Source organism: Mesoplodon bidens, assembly GCF_964165515.1.
Source record: "Mesoplodon bidens genome assembly, chromosome: 11".
In the NCBI taxonomy this organism is placed as follows: domain Eukaryota; kingdom Metazoa; phylum Chordata; class Mammalia; order Artiodactyla; family Ziphiidae; genus Mesoplodon; species Mesoplodon bidens.
This window is the reverse complement of record NC_138167.1, coordinates 25,055,552-25,076,889: the sequence shown is the minus strand read 5'-3', so window position 1 is coordinate 25,076,889 and position 21,338 is coordinate 25,055,552. Positions and strand designations below refer to the sequence as shown.

General features: G+C 36.8%; 1 protein-coding gene across 1 annotated transcript in view; it reads left to right on the top strand.

Moving 5' to 3' along the window:
* CAPRIN2 (caprin family member 2) overlaps positions 1-16,274 on the top strand; it is a 42,007-nt gene extending 25,733 nt beyond the window's left edge. The window contains 9 exon segments of the mRNA XM_081248544.1: positions 635-716; positions 1,757-1,812; positions 4,603-4,707; positions 6,015-6,161; positions 9,770-9,938; positions 11,301-11,483; positions 12,191-12,291; positions 14,096-14,159; positions 15,350-16,274. Coding sequence (XP_081104670.1) covers positions 635-716; positions 1,757-1,812; positions 4,603-4,707; positions 6,015-6,161; positions 9,770-9,938; positions 11,301-11,483; positions 12,191-12,291; positions 14,096-14,159; positions 15,350-15,918 — 1,476 coding nt within the window. The 3' untranslated portion in view covers positions 15,919-16,274.
* Positions 16,275-21,338: the final 5,064 nt, after the last annotated feature.

Sequence of the window (21,338 nt, the reverse complement as noted above, 5' to 3'; positions counted from 1 at the left end):
CCTGCATTGGCAGGTGGGTATTTAACCACTGCACCACCAGGGAAGTCCTGACACAGTCTTTTTTTTTTTTTTTTTTAATAAATTTATTTATTTTATTTATTTATTTTTGGCTGTGTTGGGTCTTCGTTGCTGCGTGTGGGCTTTCTCTAGTTGTGGCAAGTGGGGGCTACTCTTCATTGCGGTGCGTGGGCTTCTCATTGTGGTGGCTTCTCTTGTGGAGCACAGACTCTAGGCATGTGGGCTTCAGTAGTTGCAGCATGCAGGCTCAGTAGTTGTGGCTCTAGAGCACAGGCTCAGTAGTTGTGGTGCACGGGCTTAGTTGCTCCATGGTATGTGGGATCTTCCTGGACCAGGGCTTGAACCCGTGTCCCCTGTGTTGGCTGGCAGATTCCTAATGACTGCACGACCAGGGAAGCCCCTGACACAGTTGTAAGGTTTGACAGTTACTTTAGATTTCGTTTTTAATTCTCAATTTCTTCTCCTATGAAGACTAAGTTATTAACATCTTGAGATGGTTATTAGCTAGATTCCTATAGCTAATAAGCAGTTGACGTCATAAATAATTTAATGGTAATAGCTTTACCAACAAATGATAATCTTTGTTTTCACTCATTATTTAAACTCTTGTCTTTAGGAATCTATTCTGGATTTTGACAAACCTCCAAGTGCAATTCCATCATCACAGCCGCCTTCAGCTACTCCAGGTAGCCCAGTAGGTATGTCCTCATTCTTAAGACTTGTTAGACCTACAGCTGTTTTTCCAATTACTTCTTTTACATATAATTTTACTCTAGATTATCTTAAGGTTAAACTATGTCTGTGTGTTAACTTTTTCTAAATGTGTACATATGTTATCAGAGTTACATACGGGTAAATTACCATGAGGATGTTAGTGTACTTAACTGACGTGTTTGCATTTTAGAGAAGGTCTCCAGATCGGTGAATGGAAGTACACAATATTAGTTGTCTTTGCTACTTTTTATATTCTTCTTGGAGTGAATTCTGCCTAGAACCTGCTTGACTTCTTTCAACTCTGTATGTCTAGTGTGGAGGCTTTTGGATCCTAACTATGAGTGAAATTACATCAGTGGTATTTAGTGCAGAGTTTAACACAGTAACTAATGATGCAGCCCAGATCTGAATCTGGTCTGATGCTTCAGACTTTAGGCTTTTTGTTCTACACTAGTTTATCTCAGAGGTGGAATGACATAATCGAAGCCATAGTTCAGCTGCAGTGAGCAGTAGACACCAACCAGAAGACTGGTCCAGTAATTCCTGGGTAGGGTAAGGAGAAGGAAGAGAGAGTACTTAACAAAAGTGATAGAGATTAATAAGAAGAAACCAAACTGAAACTATGTAATTGAAAAGTATATTTAATTTACATGATCAAAGAGAAAAAAAAATTGAAGAGCCAGATGACCTCTGCACTTGTAACTTAAAGTGTATCAGCTAATTACTGCTCATGATAGCTCAGGTTTTATCATCCAGATTACAATTACCGTTTTTTTAAAAGTCATAGTTCTTTTCTTTTGGAAGCCTTGAAATGCTGCGTTTGTCCATTGATGGAACTAATATCCTTTTCTTCTGTAATCTCTCTGACTCTTTTTAGAGCTCTACTACAGTAGAAAGGACTTGAGAGCTAGTTCTTCCAGATACTGCTTTGTTTTATAAAGTATAAACTTTAGTTTCCACCCAGTTGGTATGCATAAACTTTTCTCCTCCCTCAGTAGTTTACTGTTGATTTCACTCTCTGCAGCATCTACAGAACAAAATCTATCCAATCAAAGTGATTTTCTTCAAGAGCCATTACAGGTAACTTTTCCAGACTGATCTTTCACTTACTCTTCTTTGCTATTCAGGGAGGAAACTCTTGCTTTGGCAAGAATGCTCAGACTCGCTGATTCTAATATACCTAATGAAATTATTGCAAATGTTCTAAGGATACCTAGTTTTTTAGATTAAGTACAGCTGGTTCTCAAAAGATTCCATAATAAACATGGGGAAGTCATCTGTTATAATAGAGAAGGTTAGCTGATGTTAGTAAGGAAAGAGTGAGCCTGAAGAATTCGGAGGTACTTTGGGAATCTTACTTTGCTGTTGAGCTACCTAAGTCACTTAGTATATTGGCAGAGTAAAGGGTGTAAAGAAAGAGACTAATTTTGCTTAACTCATGGTTAGCCAGTCCCACCCGCCTACATATATCTGACATTCTGATGAACTAATTTTCACAGAACACACTTAAAGTTATAAAGGGACCAGATCATTGAGATCTGTAAATGCCACATTGCATTTCCATCAATAGTAAGTTCAAGATTTGCTAGTTTTCTGGTCATTACTTAAAAAAAAATTTTTTTTTCTCAGGATCCCTCTGAAAACCTTATGGCAATTTTCTAGACAGCAACTGCTTTGACAGTAGGTTAAATATTTTGATCAGGTGGTTCAGCAGTTGTTGCCTTCCCTTCCAAAAACTTATGAGTAAATACCATTTGTTTACAGTGGTTTATATTTAGTTTAAGATGTAGCTCGGTTTTCAAAATGTGTTTGTTAAGCAGGGTCCCTCACCCCAGTCACTGCTTTAACTAAAGAATTCCATGTTATCTGGTCTAGCTATTAGGTTCTATATGAGGCTTTCAAGTGACAAGTTTAAGATTTTGTTTGATAAACCAATAGTCTGGTAGTTCTCAGGGCATGCCTGTGGGATGGCTACATCAGAATCACTTGGTCACTTTAATAAAAGTATATATAGTTGACCCTTGAACAGTATGCATTTGAACTGCTTGGGTCCACTTATACATGGATTTTTTTCCACTAAATTCACAGAGTACTACGCTTCACGAATTTGCATGTCATCCTTGTGCAGGGGCCATGCTAATCTCTGTACTGTTCCAATTTTAGTATATGTGCTGCCGAAGTGAGCACTAAATACATAGAGCACTACGGATCTGAGGTTGGTTTAATCCAAAGTTGCGGAACCACGGGTATGAAGGGTCAACTATGGGACCTGAGCATCTGCGAATTTTGGTATCCATAGTGGGTCTTGGAACCAGTTCCCTGTGGATACTGAGGGATGACTGTGTTGTTAGATACCACCTTAGACCTATAGGGTCAGAATTTCCAGGGGTGTCGTCTAGTCATCTGTATTTTTAATCTGCTCCCTGGGTGAATCTGCACATCCATTTTTTGGAACCACTGGCCTCAAACATCATGCTTACTCAGCAGTACTTAAAATGAACTCTGGTCTTCTTAAAGAGCAATAATTTGGAAGCAAGAACTGCCGTAACTTCTAAATAAGTACTAATGTAAAGAATGTTTCTTTATCTTTTCTGTTAAGTTAACGTTTTAACTAAAATTCAAAGTCTTTTAAAGCTTAACTATCAAGTGGGCCAAGTTGCCTTAACTTAGTATCTTTGAATTTTTCTTTGGCAATAGAGTTAGTTATGTCCCCACAATAGCCAGTCTCACTTATTTTGGGTGGTTGTCTCATTGTTTTAATGAGAGGACCAGAAGAAAGACCTACTTTTAGAAACACTACCATTTTATAATAATTCTAATAGTTTGGTCAGATCTAAATTATACCTATTTATTTAGGTACATTAAATGCTCTAAAGGATTTCAAAATTTTCTCCATAAGACCTTTTAAAGGACTTCCATGAGACTTTTTAGAACTTGGTCACCATCTCCTTATCAAGAAGTGGCAAATCATGATGAACCCTTCTAGAAGGTCACTGAAACATAACTGTTCTGATATTTGGTTACCATTAATTAGTTTCTGTTTAACCCATTTTATTACTTGGGCTTCTGAGAACCACACTGAAACATTTAGATAAAAGGAGTGGATTCACCGACACTTCAGACCTTGCCATTGCTAGAATTTTATGGATCTCTGTTATGTTCTAGTACCTGTTGTGCCATAGCATTCCTTCCTAGCTACTCTTAGTTTTTAATTGATTACAGTTGTCACAGCATTAGTTCCTACTGTGCTTTCTCCCAATTTGTATTTTATACCTATTAGCTTTAATTTTTCTTAGAATATTGGTGCTATTGTGATTTATATAGAGCTTATCCTTTCTATTTATACTTCTGCCAACTTCTGTAAGACACTGAGAGCACTTAGAGTAAAAGCATAGTTGTCATGATCCCTGGCAGGCCCGTGCCTAGAGCATTAATGTGCCCTGGGCTCATCTCCCATGGAACTGCTATTGAGAGCCTGGTAGAAAATCTGACCCCAGATTTCCAGGGCCAAGAGTCTTGATAAATGAGGATGGGATCAGATGTGTAGCTCTGGTGACTAGGCCTGGAAAGGCAATGTAGCTGACTGCTTGGATTTGAATCTTAGCTCTTCTGCTTAATTTTAGTGTGACCTTGGGTAAATTGCTTAACTTTCTTTGCTTCTGCCTGATTATGAATAAAATGGGAATAGTTGTACCTATTGCACAGGGTTATTGTTAGGATTAAATATATTAATATGTGTTAAAAGTGTTTAGCATACCATTTGGCACTAGTGATTGCTCCACGAGTAATGTGTTAGGAAGCCCAGGGCCCAAGAAATATAAAGTGAACAACATGTGCCTTTTACAATGTTTTATATCTTCCTGTATTTAGGCTGCTTCTTCTCCAGTTACTTGTAGCTCAAATGCTTGCTTGGTTACTACCGATCAGGCCTCTTCAGGATCTGAAACAGAGTTTATGACCTCAGAGACTCCTGAGGTAATAAGAGACCAATTGTCTTAATTTCTTTTCTGTCTTAAAGAATAGCAGGACCAGTTTATTGTATGAATTACAGGCATAATCGGTTTAATGATTTAACATTTATACCTTACTAATGTTTGCTTTCTATAGATGTTGTAGTCCTGGAACTTATACAGGTAACTTTAACTTTATTGTGACCTTACCGTATACATGGACTTAATAGTGTTTTGCCTTTTCAGATACAATAAATATATCCAAATTGCTAGTGTCAAAAAAAAGTGAAAATTTCTAGGTAAGGGTAGGGTTAGTTCAAGTTTCTCACTGTATTCATACTGAAGGACTCCTTAGGAGAAAAATCTTTTTATCCATGTAACAGAAGACTCAATAACTTTATAGTTTTAATATTAGCACTGACTCAATTGGAATGAGTTACATTCTCTTTTTGCCTAATTTTGTCAAAGCATTTTGACAGTATTACGTTTTTCCTCTCGATTCTCAAGTGAAAGTTTTCGCTGTGTTTGAGCAAATCCTTGAGATAGATATAGCAAGATAGGATGATTTTTTGGATTAATTTAGCAATTCTTAGGTTTTATTATTATGTTTTGGTTAACTATTATATGAGAATTTGTGTTCTTTGTATAAGAAAATAAAGGTAAGCATTAGTTTTTATGGTGTTGACTTGGTCTAAATTAAAATTGCTTGATTCCTTATTTTAAGAAGAGGAAGTGTTTGCCACCTAGTGAGTCACAGCTGTCTGCTTCAAAATCTCATTGGTATTGGTTTCTTCATATCTTTTAAAGCATTTGGCTTTATAATCTACTATATTAAGGACTTGCTTATTCCCTTAGTTAAGAGTTATTTAGATTAGCTCAGGTTTGGTTTTCTTTTTTTAGGCAGCTGACTGAGGAATCCACTAATAAGACTTTAAAATAGAGAAAAATTAACACTGACTAAGTAACTAACCCAAGGTTTTTCTTAAGCCTAATTCTTCTGTATGAATTTGGAATAATACTAGATTCTGAACTGGAAAATACCATTACAGGGTTTGAAAAGGACTAGGTACTCATAAAAAGTTCAGTCCCTCGTCTGTTAGACTGATTAATAGTAAGATTCTCACTTAGTCAGCAAGCCGTGCAAAAGCAAATGCTAGTGTGCATCCTCAGCAATTGAGATTTGAAATTGTAAGCAAAAGCTATTCTTCTGCATTCCTGTGTCCAAATGTCGTCCTATAGGACTTGCTGACTTATGCCAGTCTGGGGTTTAGTGTAAGTTAACTGTTTATTGTATGGCAGGTGATTGGCTGATATTGCATTTCTCCTCCCTAGGCAGCAGTTCCCCCAAGCAAGAAACCGTCTTCACTAGCTTCTCCAAATCCTCCCATGTCAAAGGGCTCTGAACAGGGCTTCCAGTCACCTCCAGCAAGTAGTAGTTCAGTAACCATTAACACAGCACCCTTTCAAGCCATGCAGACAGTGAGTATGAAACGTGAATGATGATTGCAGTTCATTATTCCTGTTAAAAAGCTATTGTTTCTCTTACATCTCTTACATTAGGTACTGTGTGAAAAAATTTGCCTTTTCTATTACTCTTTTTGGGGCTGGTAGAATTTGCATTTGTCCAATGGAAATATTGTTTGTGTGGGAAGAGTATTAAATCCAAAGCCTTAATAATTTTGAATGGAAGTTTTTATCAGGGCCTTTTCCCCTCTGAAAATTAGTGGCAGGCAAAGCTGAGGACCCATATTAAATAAATGAAATGTGAGTGAGAAACATAATTTTCTGTAAATCGCTTAATAATACTAACCATTACTAATATCACAGTAGTAATGTTCCATGGCATCAATAACCTGAAATACAGGACACATACTTGTGTGTTCTATCACTGCTGAAACTTTCATTTGATTTCATCTTCATCTCATCTGGGTTTTGGAGAATTGTTCAGATTTCTGTGGTATTTTGAATTACATATTCCGCTACAAATTGCAGTTTAAAACTTCTTAAGGTGATATTTCAGCTAGGTTTGTATGTTTATTCTCCAAACGTAGAAAAGAATAAAACTTTTCTTTAGAAAAAAGCAAAAAGTCTTAGCCAAGAAGTACCTTTCCTGATGGTGCTTTAAGGTCCCACTCCGGGTACTTTCGTGTGATGGTGGTGGGATGGGGCCAGTGGAGTGGTAGTGGAAAGCAGGCACAATGCAGGGAGATGGTCTGGTGAATTCACACCCCTGAGTTCACTAACCTTATTACTTCCTGCTTGGCCACGTAGCACAGCTTTGTGTCCTTGCTTTCCCTCTATCCCTGTCAATCCATCCTACACGGTATTGCCACATTGGTTTTACTAACTTTTTCTTATTCCTAATTGAAAGCAAGTATTGGTCCATTATAGAATGATATTGAAAGTCCTTTGCCTGACACTCAGTAACTTTTGAAGTCCGGTGTAACTTGCCAGACTAGCCCCCCGGGCTTGCCTTGTACACTCTTGTCACAATACCTTTTTTTGTGTGGTGTGTGTTTTAAGATTTTCAATTTTAATTTGCAATGAAATACAGTTATTCATTCAACAAATTGGAAAATATTCCAACAGTTATTATCTAGAGTGGGGACAGGAATACGAAAGTTTTCTGCACTGCTGACGTGACAGTAAATCGTCACAGCCGTTTGGGAGAGGCGTCTCCTGTTACAGTTTGTCAAGCAGGGGGCATAAAGCCGTGACAGAAGGTTCACCGTGAGGAATCTAGACTACAGGAACAAAGGGATTAGTAGCTAAGGATATGCTTCAGTAGCTGAAGATACGTTGTATATAACGGCACCAGAAGGCAATCGCAACAAAACCAATCTCAATTGGAGACCATCTGAACGTCTGTTAACTGGGCAATGATTGACTAAATGATGGTATTTCCAATTCTATGGCTCGCTCATTCACTCACCGTATATATTTTTCGAGGCAGGCATTGTTCTGCTGTATGCCAGGCATTGTTCTAGATACTGGGGGTAAGGAAGTGAATAATACAGATTTGTCCCCTTTATCATGAAGCTTACATTCTAGTGTGTGTGTGTGTGTGTGTGTGTGTGTGTAGCAAGGGAGAGACAAAAATGATAAATGATAATAACAACAGCAACAATAAAACAAGTCAGTTAACCTTTAGAATAATTGCCTGTTTCTAGAGGCAGGTACCTTGGGTTTTTCAGTGAAAAAATTACATCCAGATTTTTATTCTGCTTTGAATCTTTGTGTCCTGATTAGTTGCTCCTCGTGTGTCTTCTCATTGTATTTTGGAAATTTTTTTTTTTTTTTTTTTGGCGGTACGCGGGCCTCTCACTGTTGTGGCCTCTCCCGTTGCGGAGCGCAGGCCCAGCGGCCATGGCTCACGGACCCAGCCGCTCCGTGGCATGTGGGATCTTCCCGGACCGGGGCACGAACCCGTGTCCCCTGCATCGGCAGGCGGACTCTCAACCACTGCGCCACCAGGGAAGCCCTGGAAATTTTTAATAGCACTTATCCTACTTTATTTTTATGTTTTTTAAGTGAAACTTCAGACTTTATCTGGATTTCCCTAGTTTTTCCACCAGTGTTCTTTTTCTTTGCCAGGATCCCATGCAGGGTGCCACATTGCATCACAGTACCTTTTTGCTCATGCCAATCTGTCTTCTCTACCTGTTTGGATTCTATCCAGTATAGATTGGTTCTTATTTGTTTGCTTACTCATTTATTCAATAAACAGGTAGTTATGAAGCCAGGCACTGTTCTTAGGGGTTGTAACAATGGAGAATAGACAGGTATTTGTGCTTAAGAAGCTTATACTTTATTACGGAGGTGGGAGGGCTAGAGAGAAAAATATTCATATATATATTATATCAGATGCTATGTGTAGTGAGGAAAAATGGAGCAGGATAAGGCGGCTAGAGAGTAACAGAAGTGCTGTATTATAGATGATTACCAGAGTCTGGACAGATCATTGCCTGCTACATGGTAGAAATTCAGTAAATGGCATATTTTTTCATTTGTTTTCAGTTTCTGAAAAAGTACCCTTTTCCCCTATATATAGCTTTCATTCTCAGTAAGCATTATTATAATGTAATAGCAGGAGAGTTAATTTTTGTACTTGGTTTAACTTCTGTCAGAAATCAAATAGAAACTTGTTTTTTTTACTGTGGTAAAATATGCATAAACATAAAGTTTACTGTTCTAACTGTATTTAAATGTATAATTCAACGGCATTAAGTACATCCACAGTGTTGTACAGCCATCACCACTATCTATTTCCAGAACTTTTTCATCATTCCCTCCCCCGTCCTAGCCCCTGGTAACTTCTATTCTACTTTGTCTCTCTGAATTTACCTATTCTTAGGTACCTCATATAAGTGGAATCACGGTATTTGTCCTTTTATATCTGGCTTATTTCAGTTAGCACAGAATTTTCAAGGTTCATCCATGTTGTAGCATGGATCAGAATTTCATTCTTTTTTATGGTGAAATAACATTCCATTGTATGTATGTACCACATTCTGTTTATCCATTCGTCTGCTGATGGACACTTGGGTTGTTTCCATCTTTTGGCTATTATGAATAATGCCATGAACATTGGTGTACAAATATTTGAGTCTCTGCTTTCAGTTCTTTTGGGTATATGCCTAGAAGTGGGATTGCTGGATCATATTCTACTTGGTAATTCTACTTGGTAAATGGGAGTTCTGCATTTAGCTTTTTGAAGAACCGCTGTACTATTTTCTGCAGTGGCTGCACCATTTTACATTCCCACCAGCACTGCACGAGGGTGGCAACTGTACCACACCCTCAGCAATACTTAGATTTTCTTTTTTTTTTTTTTTTAAGTAATAGCCATCCTAATGGGTATGAAGTGGAATCTCATTGTGGTTTTGATTTATATTTGTCTAATGACTAATGATGTTGTGCATCTTTTCATGTGCTTATTGGCCATTTATCTTCTTTGAAGAAATGTCTATTCAAGTCCTTTGCCCATCAAATAGAAGTTTTTGAATGTTGCAGAGTTTTGCTGAATGTCACCTTTAATTGTTTTCTATAAAACTTCACAAATGACTCAGTGTACCCTGTCTTTTAAGGTATTTAATGTTAATGCACCTCTGCCTCCACGTAAAGAACAAGAAATAAAAGAATCCCCTTATTCACCTGGCTACAATCAAAGTTTTACTACAGCAAGTACACAGACACCACCCCAGTGCCAACTGCCAGCTATACACGTAGAACAAACTGTCCTTTCTCAAGAGACTGGTAAGATCTTTGTGTATCATATTTTGAAGACTTAGATGAGAGCTAATTAAATGGAAAGCAAGTCTGTAGTGACACTTGAGAGGTTCTTTCTTGACTAGTAAGCCTTATCTTTTCACATGTTCAAGTACTGAGAAACACTTAATGCTTTTTCATCTCTTTAGTTAAGTTCACTTATTACTTTTAACTTTTGTAGAGGTAGAACTTAGATGGTTGATTTAACCTTGAAGTAGGCTTTTATTTTTACACCTGATTGCTTTGATTACCATCAACAGTGGTAGAGGTGCATGAGGCACTATCCAGCTGCTTTTATGAAGGTTTTGAAACCATTCTGTTAACTCCGTGTTAGCACAGATGGCTGTCTGGCCTTTTTTCTTCCCTCTTGTAATAAAGCATTGATTAATGTGAGGATATAATTTAGTATGCTTATTCTACTCTTTGCTTAGAGATGGGAGACACTTTTGATCGTTCATGCTATTCTAATACGTACATGAAAGAATAGCAACTTTGTAGTTATTTCCCAATTTAAGAAGCACTTGTAGATTTTTAGTGTTGGTATTTCAGGCCCCTATTGGGTTTTCTAAAACTTAAGCTGGAGCAAACAAATTGCTTGGTTAATCACAAGAGGTAGTAAATGTAAATCCCTGGACCTAGCCACAAATGACCTCATGCTCTTCTCACCTGTACTGTGAAAACATAGGGCAGGTGATTTACATAAAGGATACTTTTTGTCATATTCCTTTTCAATTACAGTATTAATAAGAGTTCATTTTCTTTTACTCCTCGATCTGGCATATTTAGCCTGTTTTTTTTCCTTTAATTGTGGTAAAATATATGTAACATAAAATTCATCATTTTAAACATTTTTAAGTGTACAGGTTTTATGGCATTAAGTACATCCAGGTTGTTGTGCAGCCATCAGCACCATTCATCTCTAGGAATTTTTCATCTTCCCCATTTAACACTAACTCCCCATTTCCCTTTCCCTGTAATCCCTGGCAACCAGCATCCTACTCTATGAATTTGACTGCTCTAAATACTTAACTTATATAAGTGGAATCATAGAGTATTTGTCCTTTTGTAACACCATAATGTCTTCAGGGTTCATCCATGTTGTATTGTAGAATGTGTCAGAATTTTCTTCCTTTCTAAGGCTGAATAATATTTTATTACTTAAATATATATATATATAGAGAGATATCTGTGTCTTTCTCTATATATACACATACATATCTATAGCATCTGTTTTTTTAAAAAAGGGACAAAGTTGTATTAAAGGTTTTGATATACACTGACTTCTAAGTATAACGAATATTAAACTTTTATTACCATTTAACTCTTGGACTCTAAAACTGTTTCCTTAAGCAGCAAGTTATCCTGATGGAACTATTCAAGTAAGCAATGGTAGCCTTGCCTTTTACCCAGCACAGACGAATGTATTTCCCAGACCCTCTCAACCATTTGTCAATAGCCGGGGATCTGTTAGAGGATGTACTCGTGGTGGGAGATTACTAACCAATTCGTATCGGTCCCCTGGTGGTTATAAAGGTATGCTCTGAATAAAATTTGTATGTTTACTTGACTCAAACTGTTTTTACTTTACCTTGTTCCTTTTTGTGGTTTCCATTTATAATGTAGTAGAGAATTACCTGTTTCTGCAAAATATGGTATTTCTAATATGTCTGTTGTCTATAACAGAGGAACTCTTTGAATGAAAAACAGATCGATCCTGTGACTTACTGAAGTGAAAGGTTGAGCATTTTGGTTTTTTTTCAGGGATGAATTTTGGTTTTCATATTTGAAGAATTCCTTTTTTCTGTTAATTGACTTGGCTGGCTCAAAACATGTCATATTTAAGACAGCGCCCATTTCCTAGTTATCAGAGTATACCACAGATGAAAACTTTGAGACAATAATAGTGATACGCTTTTAAGTTAGATATGGTTCCAAGTATTCTAGTCACTGCTGGTATTAGCAGAAGTACTCTAGACCAAGGCCTTAACCACCATCCTTTCCCAACCCCACCTGCATCCCAGCAATAGTAAATTTCCACAGTTTGCTTGTTTGAAGTCTGTGATATTTTTATAAATGTGTGTTTTATTGTGGAAACAGTATTATGGAGTTTGCTTAAAGAAGGCATAAATCTAATGATGGCTTTATAGGATCAATTTAACTTTCCAAGTGGTATAGAACAGACTATTTAAAAGTTTAGTGTAATTTTGCCCATAATTTTATGTAAGTTGTTTGTTTATTAGGTTTTGATACCTATAGAGGACCTCCTTCAATTTCCAATGGAAATTATAGCCAGCTACAGTTCCAAGCTAGAGAGTATCCTGGAACACCTTATTCCCAAAGGGTAAGAATAATTGTTATAACTGAACAATAGTACCATTGACGTGAAGCTGGTGACTAAACTATAGTAGAGTCGTAATTTGTTTTGTAAAGACACTCTTGTAACTATGGAGAGTGGATCTGGAAGCTTTTCTAAGAACCCAAGTAGGGTACATGACAACTGCCTGTCACATGGAACTTAGGAGGTCTTAAGGACTTTATTAAGTTTGCATTAACTCATTTACTCCATCATCCTATAAGGGAAACTGGGGTTCAGAAACAAGTAACTTATCTAAGGTCACTCAGCAAGTAAATGATAGAACTAAGATTAGATGCAGGTTTCTTTTTAACTCCAGAGCCCATGGTCTTTACTATTTTGCCTTCAGTTTAACTTTTTTAGATATCAAGTATAGGAAAGTCCTTTTTTGTCAGTTTGATTTTTTTGGTTTATTCTTGATTGACTAGTTCAGCAGATTTTCTTTACTATATATGATAAAAGACTGATAGGACAATGGTAGACATTCCACTTGAACAGCCCTTGGGAACTCCCTGTCGTTGGTCATGTATGTATATGAATTTATACTACATTAGCATTTTCAGTTTTGAAGTTTTACAAGCCTTTAAGTATGTATATGGTATTTTACTGAGTTCTGTTGTTAATATACAAAGGACCTCATGGTTACGTGAGGTAAGATAGATGTCTATACAGAGGCAATATTGAAGAACACACCAGGTCACCTAAATGACTTGGGTTTGACCCCTGATCTCACCAGTTTCCTCTTTGTGTGACCTCGGGCCTGTTACGTAAACTTTCTGAGCTTTAGTTCCTTATCTGCTAGGTGAAGACTCATCTGTTTGAGTTACTTATCTTACTCTGAAGTGTTGAGGATTACACTATGAGAGATTCTGAGGATTAAATGAAGTCATATACATACATAAGTGCTTTGCATATATCAAGGATGCAAATATTAACTGTTATTACTTGATTGTCACGTACTGTGTGTGCAGGGAAAACTTTGATTAACGCGGTCTTTCAGTAATGGAGCTATCTGTTCTTAATACCAGTATTCTAGTATTTTTGTGTGCTGCTTTAAATTTCTTCCTGAGGAAACATAAGATATCAATGATAGTAGTGCTATTGGGAAGAGGATTAGGCGTTTGGGGTAGGAAAATTTATTATTATTTTTACTGTATACATTCTCTGTTTAAATTTTTATTACATGTATTGATATTAATCTGATTACACCATTAATTATTCTTTTCATGACTTGCATGGCGGCTGACTTTCACCATACTTGGGAGTCAGTTTGAAATGTTGCCTCGTGAACATTTTTTCTTAAAGATTCCAGGCAATAATATGTTCATACATTAAATTCTTATCAATTTCCCTGTCAAAACAAAACCAAACCCTAACATAGTTTGTAATTGTCTTCACCCTTTGGTTTATAAATAGAGCAAGACTGAAATTGTCTGTATTTTTGCTTTATCATCTCCTTTTGTATTGAGATGAGGCACAGAGGACCAGGACATATTTCTGAATTTCCCTCATTACCTAGCATTGTGTCTTTTATGTAGTGTTCTCTAAATGCTTTCTTGTTTTTGCAAGTATTAACATATCTAATTTGTCAGGTTAATTAACTGATGAAGCAAACATTGCTACTGTGACTCTTGCTTTATTTGTTTTTCTTGGTGTCAACTGAGCCCCTTTGGTTGCTGGAGAAGACTAGATCAAGGGCTAGGAGGACTTAGTCTTACAAATTTATCTGCCAATAATAACTAATGACTTTTTCATTTTTGGTGCTAAGGTAAATATTATGTGTCCATTTTAGGATAATTTCCAGCAGTGTTACAAGCGAGGAGGAACATCTAGTGGTCCTCGGGCAAATTCGAGAGGTAAGGATAATTAATTGAGGAGTTTATTTACCCAAAACATACCTCTAGATCTTTCTTCATCCTTTGTCAAGTTCTCCCCAAAGTGTATTAGCATTTATCTTTTGAGGTTTTCAGTTTGCTTAAATGTTGTACTGAAGATCTGAGGGAGATATTAGACTACTAGAAAGGCTGTGGAAATCATTTGTCAATTTAAGTGTGTGTGTGTTTTAAATTTGCTTGACACCAGAGCATAATTTAACCTTCAATACATATTCACTATGCTGACTTGATATAGTTTCAGGTGATATTTCAGGACGGTGGTTTTGGAATAATGGGCACTTTTAGATACTCTAGTGCTCCTTAGTACTTTGATAGATAGGAATAAACAACAATTAGGACACAATGACTTGAACAAAAGCAGGATACTTTTAATACTTCTTAAAATGTGAAGGTACTATTAAAAGGTTCAGTGTAACTGAGAAAATCAAGAATTACTGAAGATTAACTTTGTCACAAGAAAAGAGAAACTTTTCCTTTTAAGAAAGTAGCCACTATTCACAAGAAAAGAGAAACTTTTCCTTTTAAGAAGGTAGCCACTATTCACATTATCTTTGCCTTCTATCTGAGCAGTGTTTTTGTACAGTACTGAAAACATTAAAATTTTATGATACCACATTAACTTAGAAATAAAGAACAAGCATTTATTATGGGGCTTAGTACCATAACAAAATATGTTTGAATGTCTAGTAGGCTAGTAGTTCCAGAAGTTGCTACTTTTATGTAATCTCAGTTTTCTTGAGTCCTTCTCCGTTAGATACTTAGAGTAGATTTATCACTAAGGAATTAAGAACTCAGAATTATGGGAGAAAGGTAGAGAATTAAAGAGTGTTCACACCTGGGTTTTAGACTCTGCTAACCATAATTACTGTTAAGTTATCCAACCTTTGGGGGCCTCATTTTTTTAATATTAAAAAAAAATGAGGTTGCTGGACAGAATCATCCAGGTCCTTTCTGGCTTTTAGAATAGTAGTAGAAAAGCCTATTGTCAGAGAAATCTAGAAGAGTATACTGTAGCTATACTTTATTGCTTTTTAAAAAAAATTTACTATAAAATGTATTTTTATCTGTATTTCAGTAGCCGACTAATGTTAAATATTGTGTTCAAAGCTAACTGCTTCATTATGAGAAACTCACTGTTGCTAATAAAACAGCAGGGTGGAGTGATTCTTCTCAGGTGAGCAGCCCAGAAAGAGACAACGAAACCTTTAACAGTGGTGACTCTGGACAAGGAGACTCCCGTAGCATGACCCCTGTGGATGTGCCAGTGACAAACCCAGCAGCCACCATACTGCCAGTACACGTGTATCCCCTGCCTCAGCAGATGCGAGTTGCCTTCTCAGCAGCCAGAACCTCCAATCTTGCCCCTGGAACTTTAGACCAACCTATTGTGTTTGATCTTCTTCTGAACAACTTGGGAGAAACTTTTGATCTTCAGCTTGGTAGATTTAATTGCCCAGTGAATGGCACTTATGTTTTCATTTTTCACATGCTAAAGCTGGCAGTGAATGTGCCACTGTATGTCAACCTCATGAAGAATGAAGAGGTCTTGGTATCTGCCTATGCCAATGATGGTGCTCCAGACCATGAAACTGCTAGCAATCATGCAATTCTTCAGCTCTTCCAGGGAGACCAGATATGGTTACGTTTGCACAGAGGAGCAATTTATGGAAGTAGTTGGAAATATTCTACGTTTTCAGGCTATCTTCTTTACCAAGATTGAAAGTCAGTACAGAATTGACAATAAAAGGATATGGTGTTCTGATTAGTGGGAATAAAGGAAAAGTAGTCCTTGCCCTTCTGACAGATTGGTTTAGGAAAATGTTTTCATTCCTAGAGGAAGGAGGAGGTCCTTACTTTTTTGTTTTCCTCCCCATGGTGAAAAATTTCAAGCTGAATGACAATTAGCACTAATCTGGCACTTTATAAATTGTGATGTAGCCTCGCTAGTCAAGCTGTGAATGTATATTGTTTGCACTTAATCCTTAACTGTATTAACGTTCAGCTTACTAAACTAACTGCCTCAAGTTCAGGCAAGTTATAATGCCTTGTTGTGCCTCAATAAAAAAGTTACATGCACCTTCAGTGTTCTTACTTGATTAAACATTTAGTTAAGAAGCAAAATGTTTAATTTTTAGTGTTCACACTGGTAACTCTTGAATGGGAATCTATTCATGGGTTCATACTGTTATTTTAAAATAAGCCTTTTATATATAACAGCTCCTTTTAGAGTTACTTTTATCTGTTGTTATACATATCATCCATCAAAAGATTTCATCTGTTTTCCACTGGCCAAATCACATATTCTCCTTGAAGCTGTTTTGCAGTAGGGTGTTTTATCCTTTAGTTAGCTATCTTCAAGTACCTACTATATGAATAATAATACAAGATAGAGTACGCGATACATGGGTAATACTACTGGTCCACCATCAGTAAGGCTTATGCTTTCTAGTGGATTCTTAATTTGAGTAGGTAAAATATTTAGTCATCAAAAAGCATAGGTCTGTGGTCAGGCAATGCTGTATTTGAGTGCTGATTTTGCCACTTAGTAACTGATCTTGGGCAAGTTATTATACCTCAAAGATTTTTTTAAAGACCATTTCCCGAAATGCAAAATGGGCATGATAGAACAGCCTCAGGGCAGTTGTGAAGTTCAACTAGGAATTTATCTAAAAGGCTTTACACAGTGCCTGGCACATAAGCATTTAATAAATGTTAGATGCTGTAATTGTATTTTTCTCATTCGGAATATTTTAGGGTGCTGTGTGTGTATATACTGTCTTGTATGCAGTGTATCAGGCAATGCCAGAGTTTAGTATCCATTCTAGACATACATCCTCACGTCTCAATTTAAGTTTGTATATGATTCTTACTACTAAGAACTTAATAATATGTTTCTCAATTACTTTAAAGAATAGTAATTCAAAATAAACATTTTGATTGAATATTCCAGAGTTTATTAAGGGTTGGAGAAAGGGCATTCTTAGCCTGCAACCAAGCAAGTCACTTGCTGAGACAGAAGGTTCTTGTTTTGATCCTCCGCTCACTCTGTGTTGTTAAATAATCTCAGGAAGATGTAAGAGCATTAAATTATTATGGTTAATATTTTTGAGCTAGGTGTGGGTTCAGCAATTAAATCCTTAAGCCATGTTTAATTCTGTGGTGTTTAGTGTTAGTACAGTGCTCTCAAGACAGAGGATGTAATGTGATTCACTATTTAACAGAACTTTTTCAATTCATGGTAAGTACTTTGTGAGTTAGGGATATTAGTATTCCAGTTAAATAAATTAGTTCATGGCTTTTATGTCCAGAACACAAAATGAAAAGTATGCAGGAAAGCAGAAATATGATGAAATGCTTGAGGGGAAAACTTGATGTTTAAGAACAGTTGTTGACCAAGTTCAATGAGGCCTTAGTCTTTTTTAGCCACTGTTTTCTGCATTAGGGTCTTCAGCTTAGTCTTTTGTCCTGCACATGATCGACATTTATTGAAAAAATATTGTGAATGACTCTTTATATTTTTTAAGGTAAGTGTCCAACAAGAAGAGATTCATTAACTAGAGTATCCCCTCATGATAAACTCATGTTTTAGGAGAGTATTTTAAATGAAATACTATTTCTCTAAGTGTAAAGACAATAAACTCGAAAATTATTCTCAGACTTAAGGAATGAATAGACAAGATCTTTCATTCTGAAGCAGTGTAACTTTTGAAGACACAGTTCTTTTGGAAGCTTTTAGTAAAAGTCCAGATGTCTTTACAGAAAGGTGTACACATGCAGATTTTAGATACCTTTGCAAGAGATGTAATGGGGATCCATAGATAGGTAAAGCACATTTAGGGACCTTGAATAAGGAACTTATATTTTACTGAGAGGATCTTGTAGCTATGACTGAAGTGGAAAGGCATTCCATAAAATTACTATGTATCTCTGAATATATAGATTCTTAGTTGCTTACTGGAGGTGGAGATAAAGTAAGTTTTTCTATTTTCTATAGATAGATTTTCTATAAATTCACCTCTGAGTTTCCTTTCACTTTAAATCTTTTAGTCTTTTGTTAAATGAATTCTTCCTTAAGAATTGTGAGCAACTGACTCTTACCTCCTCTAAAGTTATTTAGTGAGTAAATGCAGGTATTTAAAGCAGGAAATAATTTTGAGAGGTTTGGTCACTTGCCTCCCATACCAAGTATCTTTCTTGTCAACCATTCCATTTTTAAATTGAAACTTTCTAAACTCCATAATAGCTACAATTTTACAGTGCTTTGACATCACATACTGTGTTTTTATACTTCAGTCTTCCCTGTTGGCAAAGTTTTATTCCTTTATTGACTGATGTTCTGTTGTGATCCTTGTGATAACTGGGATGATATTTTATGTATTTTACAAGGCATATAAAGTATTTTATATGCCAAATAATTCTTGGCATATAGACGTTAAAGTCTTTCCATATGAATTCCACTCTGCTCCCACAGCAAACACTTCATTTTGATGAAAAAATTTTGAGTTGTCTCTCCAGGTCCTCCACTTGCTGATGTTATCTCAGAAGTATTTTTTTTTTTTTTTTGCTGTACGCGGGCCTCTCACTGCTGTGGCCTCTCCTGTTGTGGAGCACAGGCTCCGGATGCACAGGCTCAGCGACCATGGCTCACAGGCCTAGCTGCTCCACGGCATGTGGGATCTTCCCGGACCGGGGCATGAACCCGTGTCTCCTGCATCGGCAGGCGGACTCTCAACCACTGCGCCACCAGGGAAGCCCACTCAGGGGTACTCTTAATTGCCACTTTAATGATTAGGCTGATATCTTTGTCCTTATTTTTCAGCTTTTGGGCAAGTGTTGACAAAGTGATAGGTACAGCTCACTTGCTACCAGTGCAAGACGCTGAATGCCAGATGATAAAATATTGTTACCCATTATCAATATCAAGAGGCCTTAGGCTCACTAATTGTAAGCTTCTTAAGCATTATTATTATTATTATTTTTTTTTTTTTGTGGTACGCGGGCCTCTCACTGTTGTGGCCTCTCCCGTTGTGGAGCACAGGCTCCGGACGCACAGGCCCAGCGGCCATGGCTCACGGGCCCAGCCGCTCCGCGGCATGTGAGATCTTCCCAGACCGGGGCACGAACCCGTGTCCCCTGCATCGGCAGGCGGACTCTCAACCACTGTGCCACCAGGGAAGCCCCAAGCATTATTCTTTTACTCATTTTAATTCAAGGGCCTTATATGTTGAAATAAACCATTAATTTAGGTGGGTTTTAATTTACCATAAAACCCAAATAGGTGGGTTATCTATCTGATTTGTACCTGGCTCACGGGCTACAAAGATGAATGTTCAGACACATCAAGTATATCAATTTTATCCATTTCATCTGCTGAGAGCAAATCTCGTGAGTTATTTCTCTGATTTCTATCACACTTCTGTTTTTTTCTGTTCTATATCTGGAAATCTTACTATTCAGAAGCTAAACCTCCTTGGACAAGTTATTTAATCTCATCTTTTCTCTTGTTTCTAAGTTTTCACTTTCTGGAAGATATCCTTGATTTTGTCTTCTGACCTTTTTACAGAGTTTAGATTTCTGCTACGTTTAAAATTTATAAGTACACATCTGTTATCTTGAATGTTCCTTACATGTGTATTCCATTCTTGTGATTGCACTATTGTCTAATTCTAAGGATAGTTGGTTTTCTTAAAGTTTTCTTCCCTCTGTAGTCTATTTCTGTACTTCATTTGTCCTAGTCTCATATCTGTATTGTTATATTTGCTCAGAATCTTGTGATTATTTGTTGACTGTTGATATTTAAGAATGTGGCACCTAAATATGATTGGAAGCTTTGAATGCAGAGGTGGGGTTTGTTGATTTTGGGGTTTGTAGTAGCATGATTTTTGTGGGGAGAACACCAATGTGGAAGTAGGGAAGAGCTTTCTAAGTGGGGCACAAAACCCAGAAACCGTAAAAGATGGATAAATTTGACACATAGAATTTATTCCCCTAAAACTTGTTAGGGGACATAATGTCAAAAGACAAATGGCTGCCTGCAGTGGGAGAAAATCAAGAAAAAGATGGCCCAAAAAAGGAGCCACAGAAGTGAAGAGACAGTTCATATGTGCTTACAAAAAAAAAAAAAAAAATCAGTGAGCATATGTAAAGTCTTAAAGTGCGTATTTTGGCAAGCATGTGGGAAAAGGGGCACTCATAATGTAGATGGTAATAAAATTAGTACTTTTTGGAGAGAGAAAGTATATGCTTTCTAACCCAGAAATTGCACTGCTAGGAATTTACAAGTAGTTTTGGAATTCTGCCAAGGTACAGGCATAGAGATATTGTGTATAGCATTAATTATAACAGCAAAAACTGGAGAAACAACCTAGATGCCCCTCAGTAGGAAATTGGTTAAGTCAGAACAGAAGAATATAGATCAGTGTGTGCAAAATATCACTTGTGTAAAAATTCCTAAAAGCACATATATGTGATTCCTTGAATTATATTTTTTTTCCTGGTAGTATATACAAAACTTGATAGTGTTGGCTTTAAGGAAAAGGGGTTGTAGTAGGTATTTTTCATTCTGCATATTACTATAGAACTTTAAATGTACATATTACTTTTTGTTAAAAATTTTAAAGATAAAATGGTAGATTGCTATGGTACTTACCCTGCTTTGTCTTTCCTTGGCTAGAGCTTGAGGGTCTGCTTTAATTATCATTAAGCCCGGGATAACACATGGAAGAGTTACCGTAAAAACCTTTCACCTTTCACTAATATTTGCATTTCACTTCATAATTTAAAGAGTACTCTCATTTGTGTAATCTTATTTGATCTTCACAATGGTCCTGGTGAGGTAGATGCTTTTCTAGGGGATAAGAAAATTGGGACTCTTGGAGATTGACTTCCTAAGACCACTAGCAGTAGTGCCTGAGCCAGGCTTTGAGTCCAAATACAAGCGCGACCTTTCTTACCGTACTTCTTGCTCTTCTTTAGTTCTCAGGTGTGGTTGCCTTCACTTTATTTTCCATTGCTGTTTTGCACACTGATGTTTTAGATGTACTACTCAGCTTTACTAGAGCAGAATAAACACTGTGAACTGGATAAACTGGACCCAGTTAAGGCTGTCATAAGTTATCATTTCTTGTATGTCCTGAATAT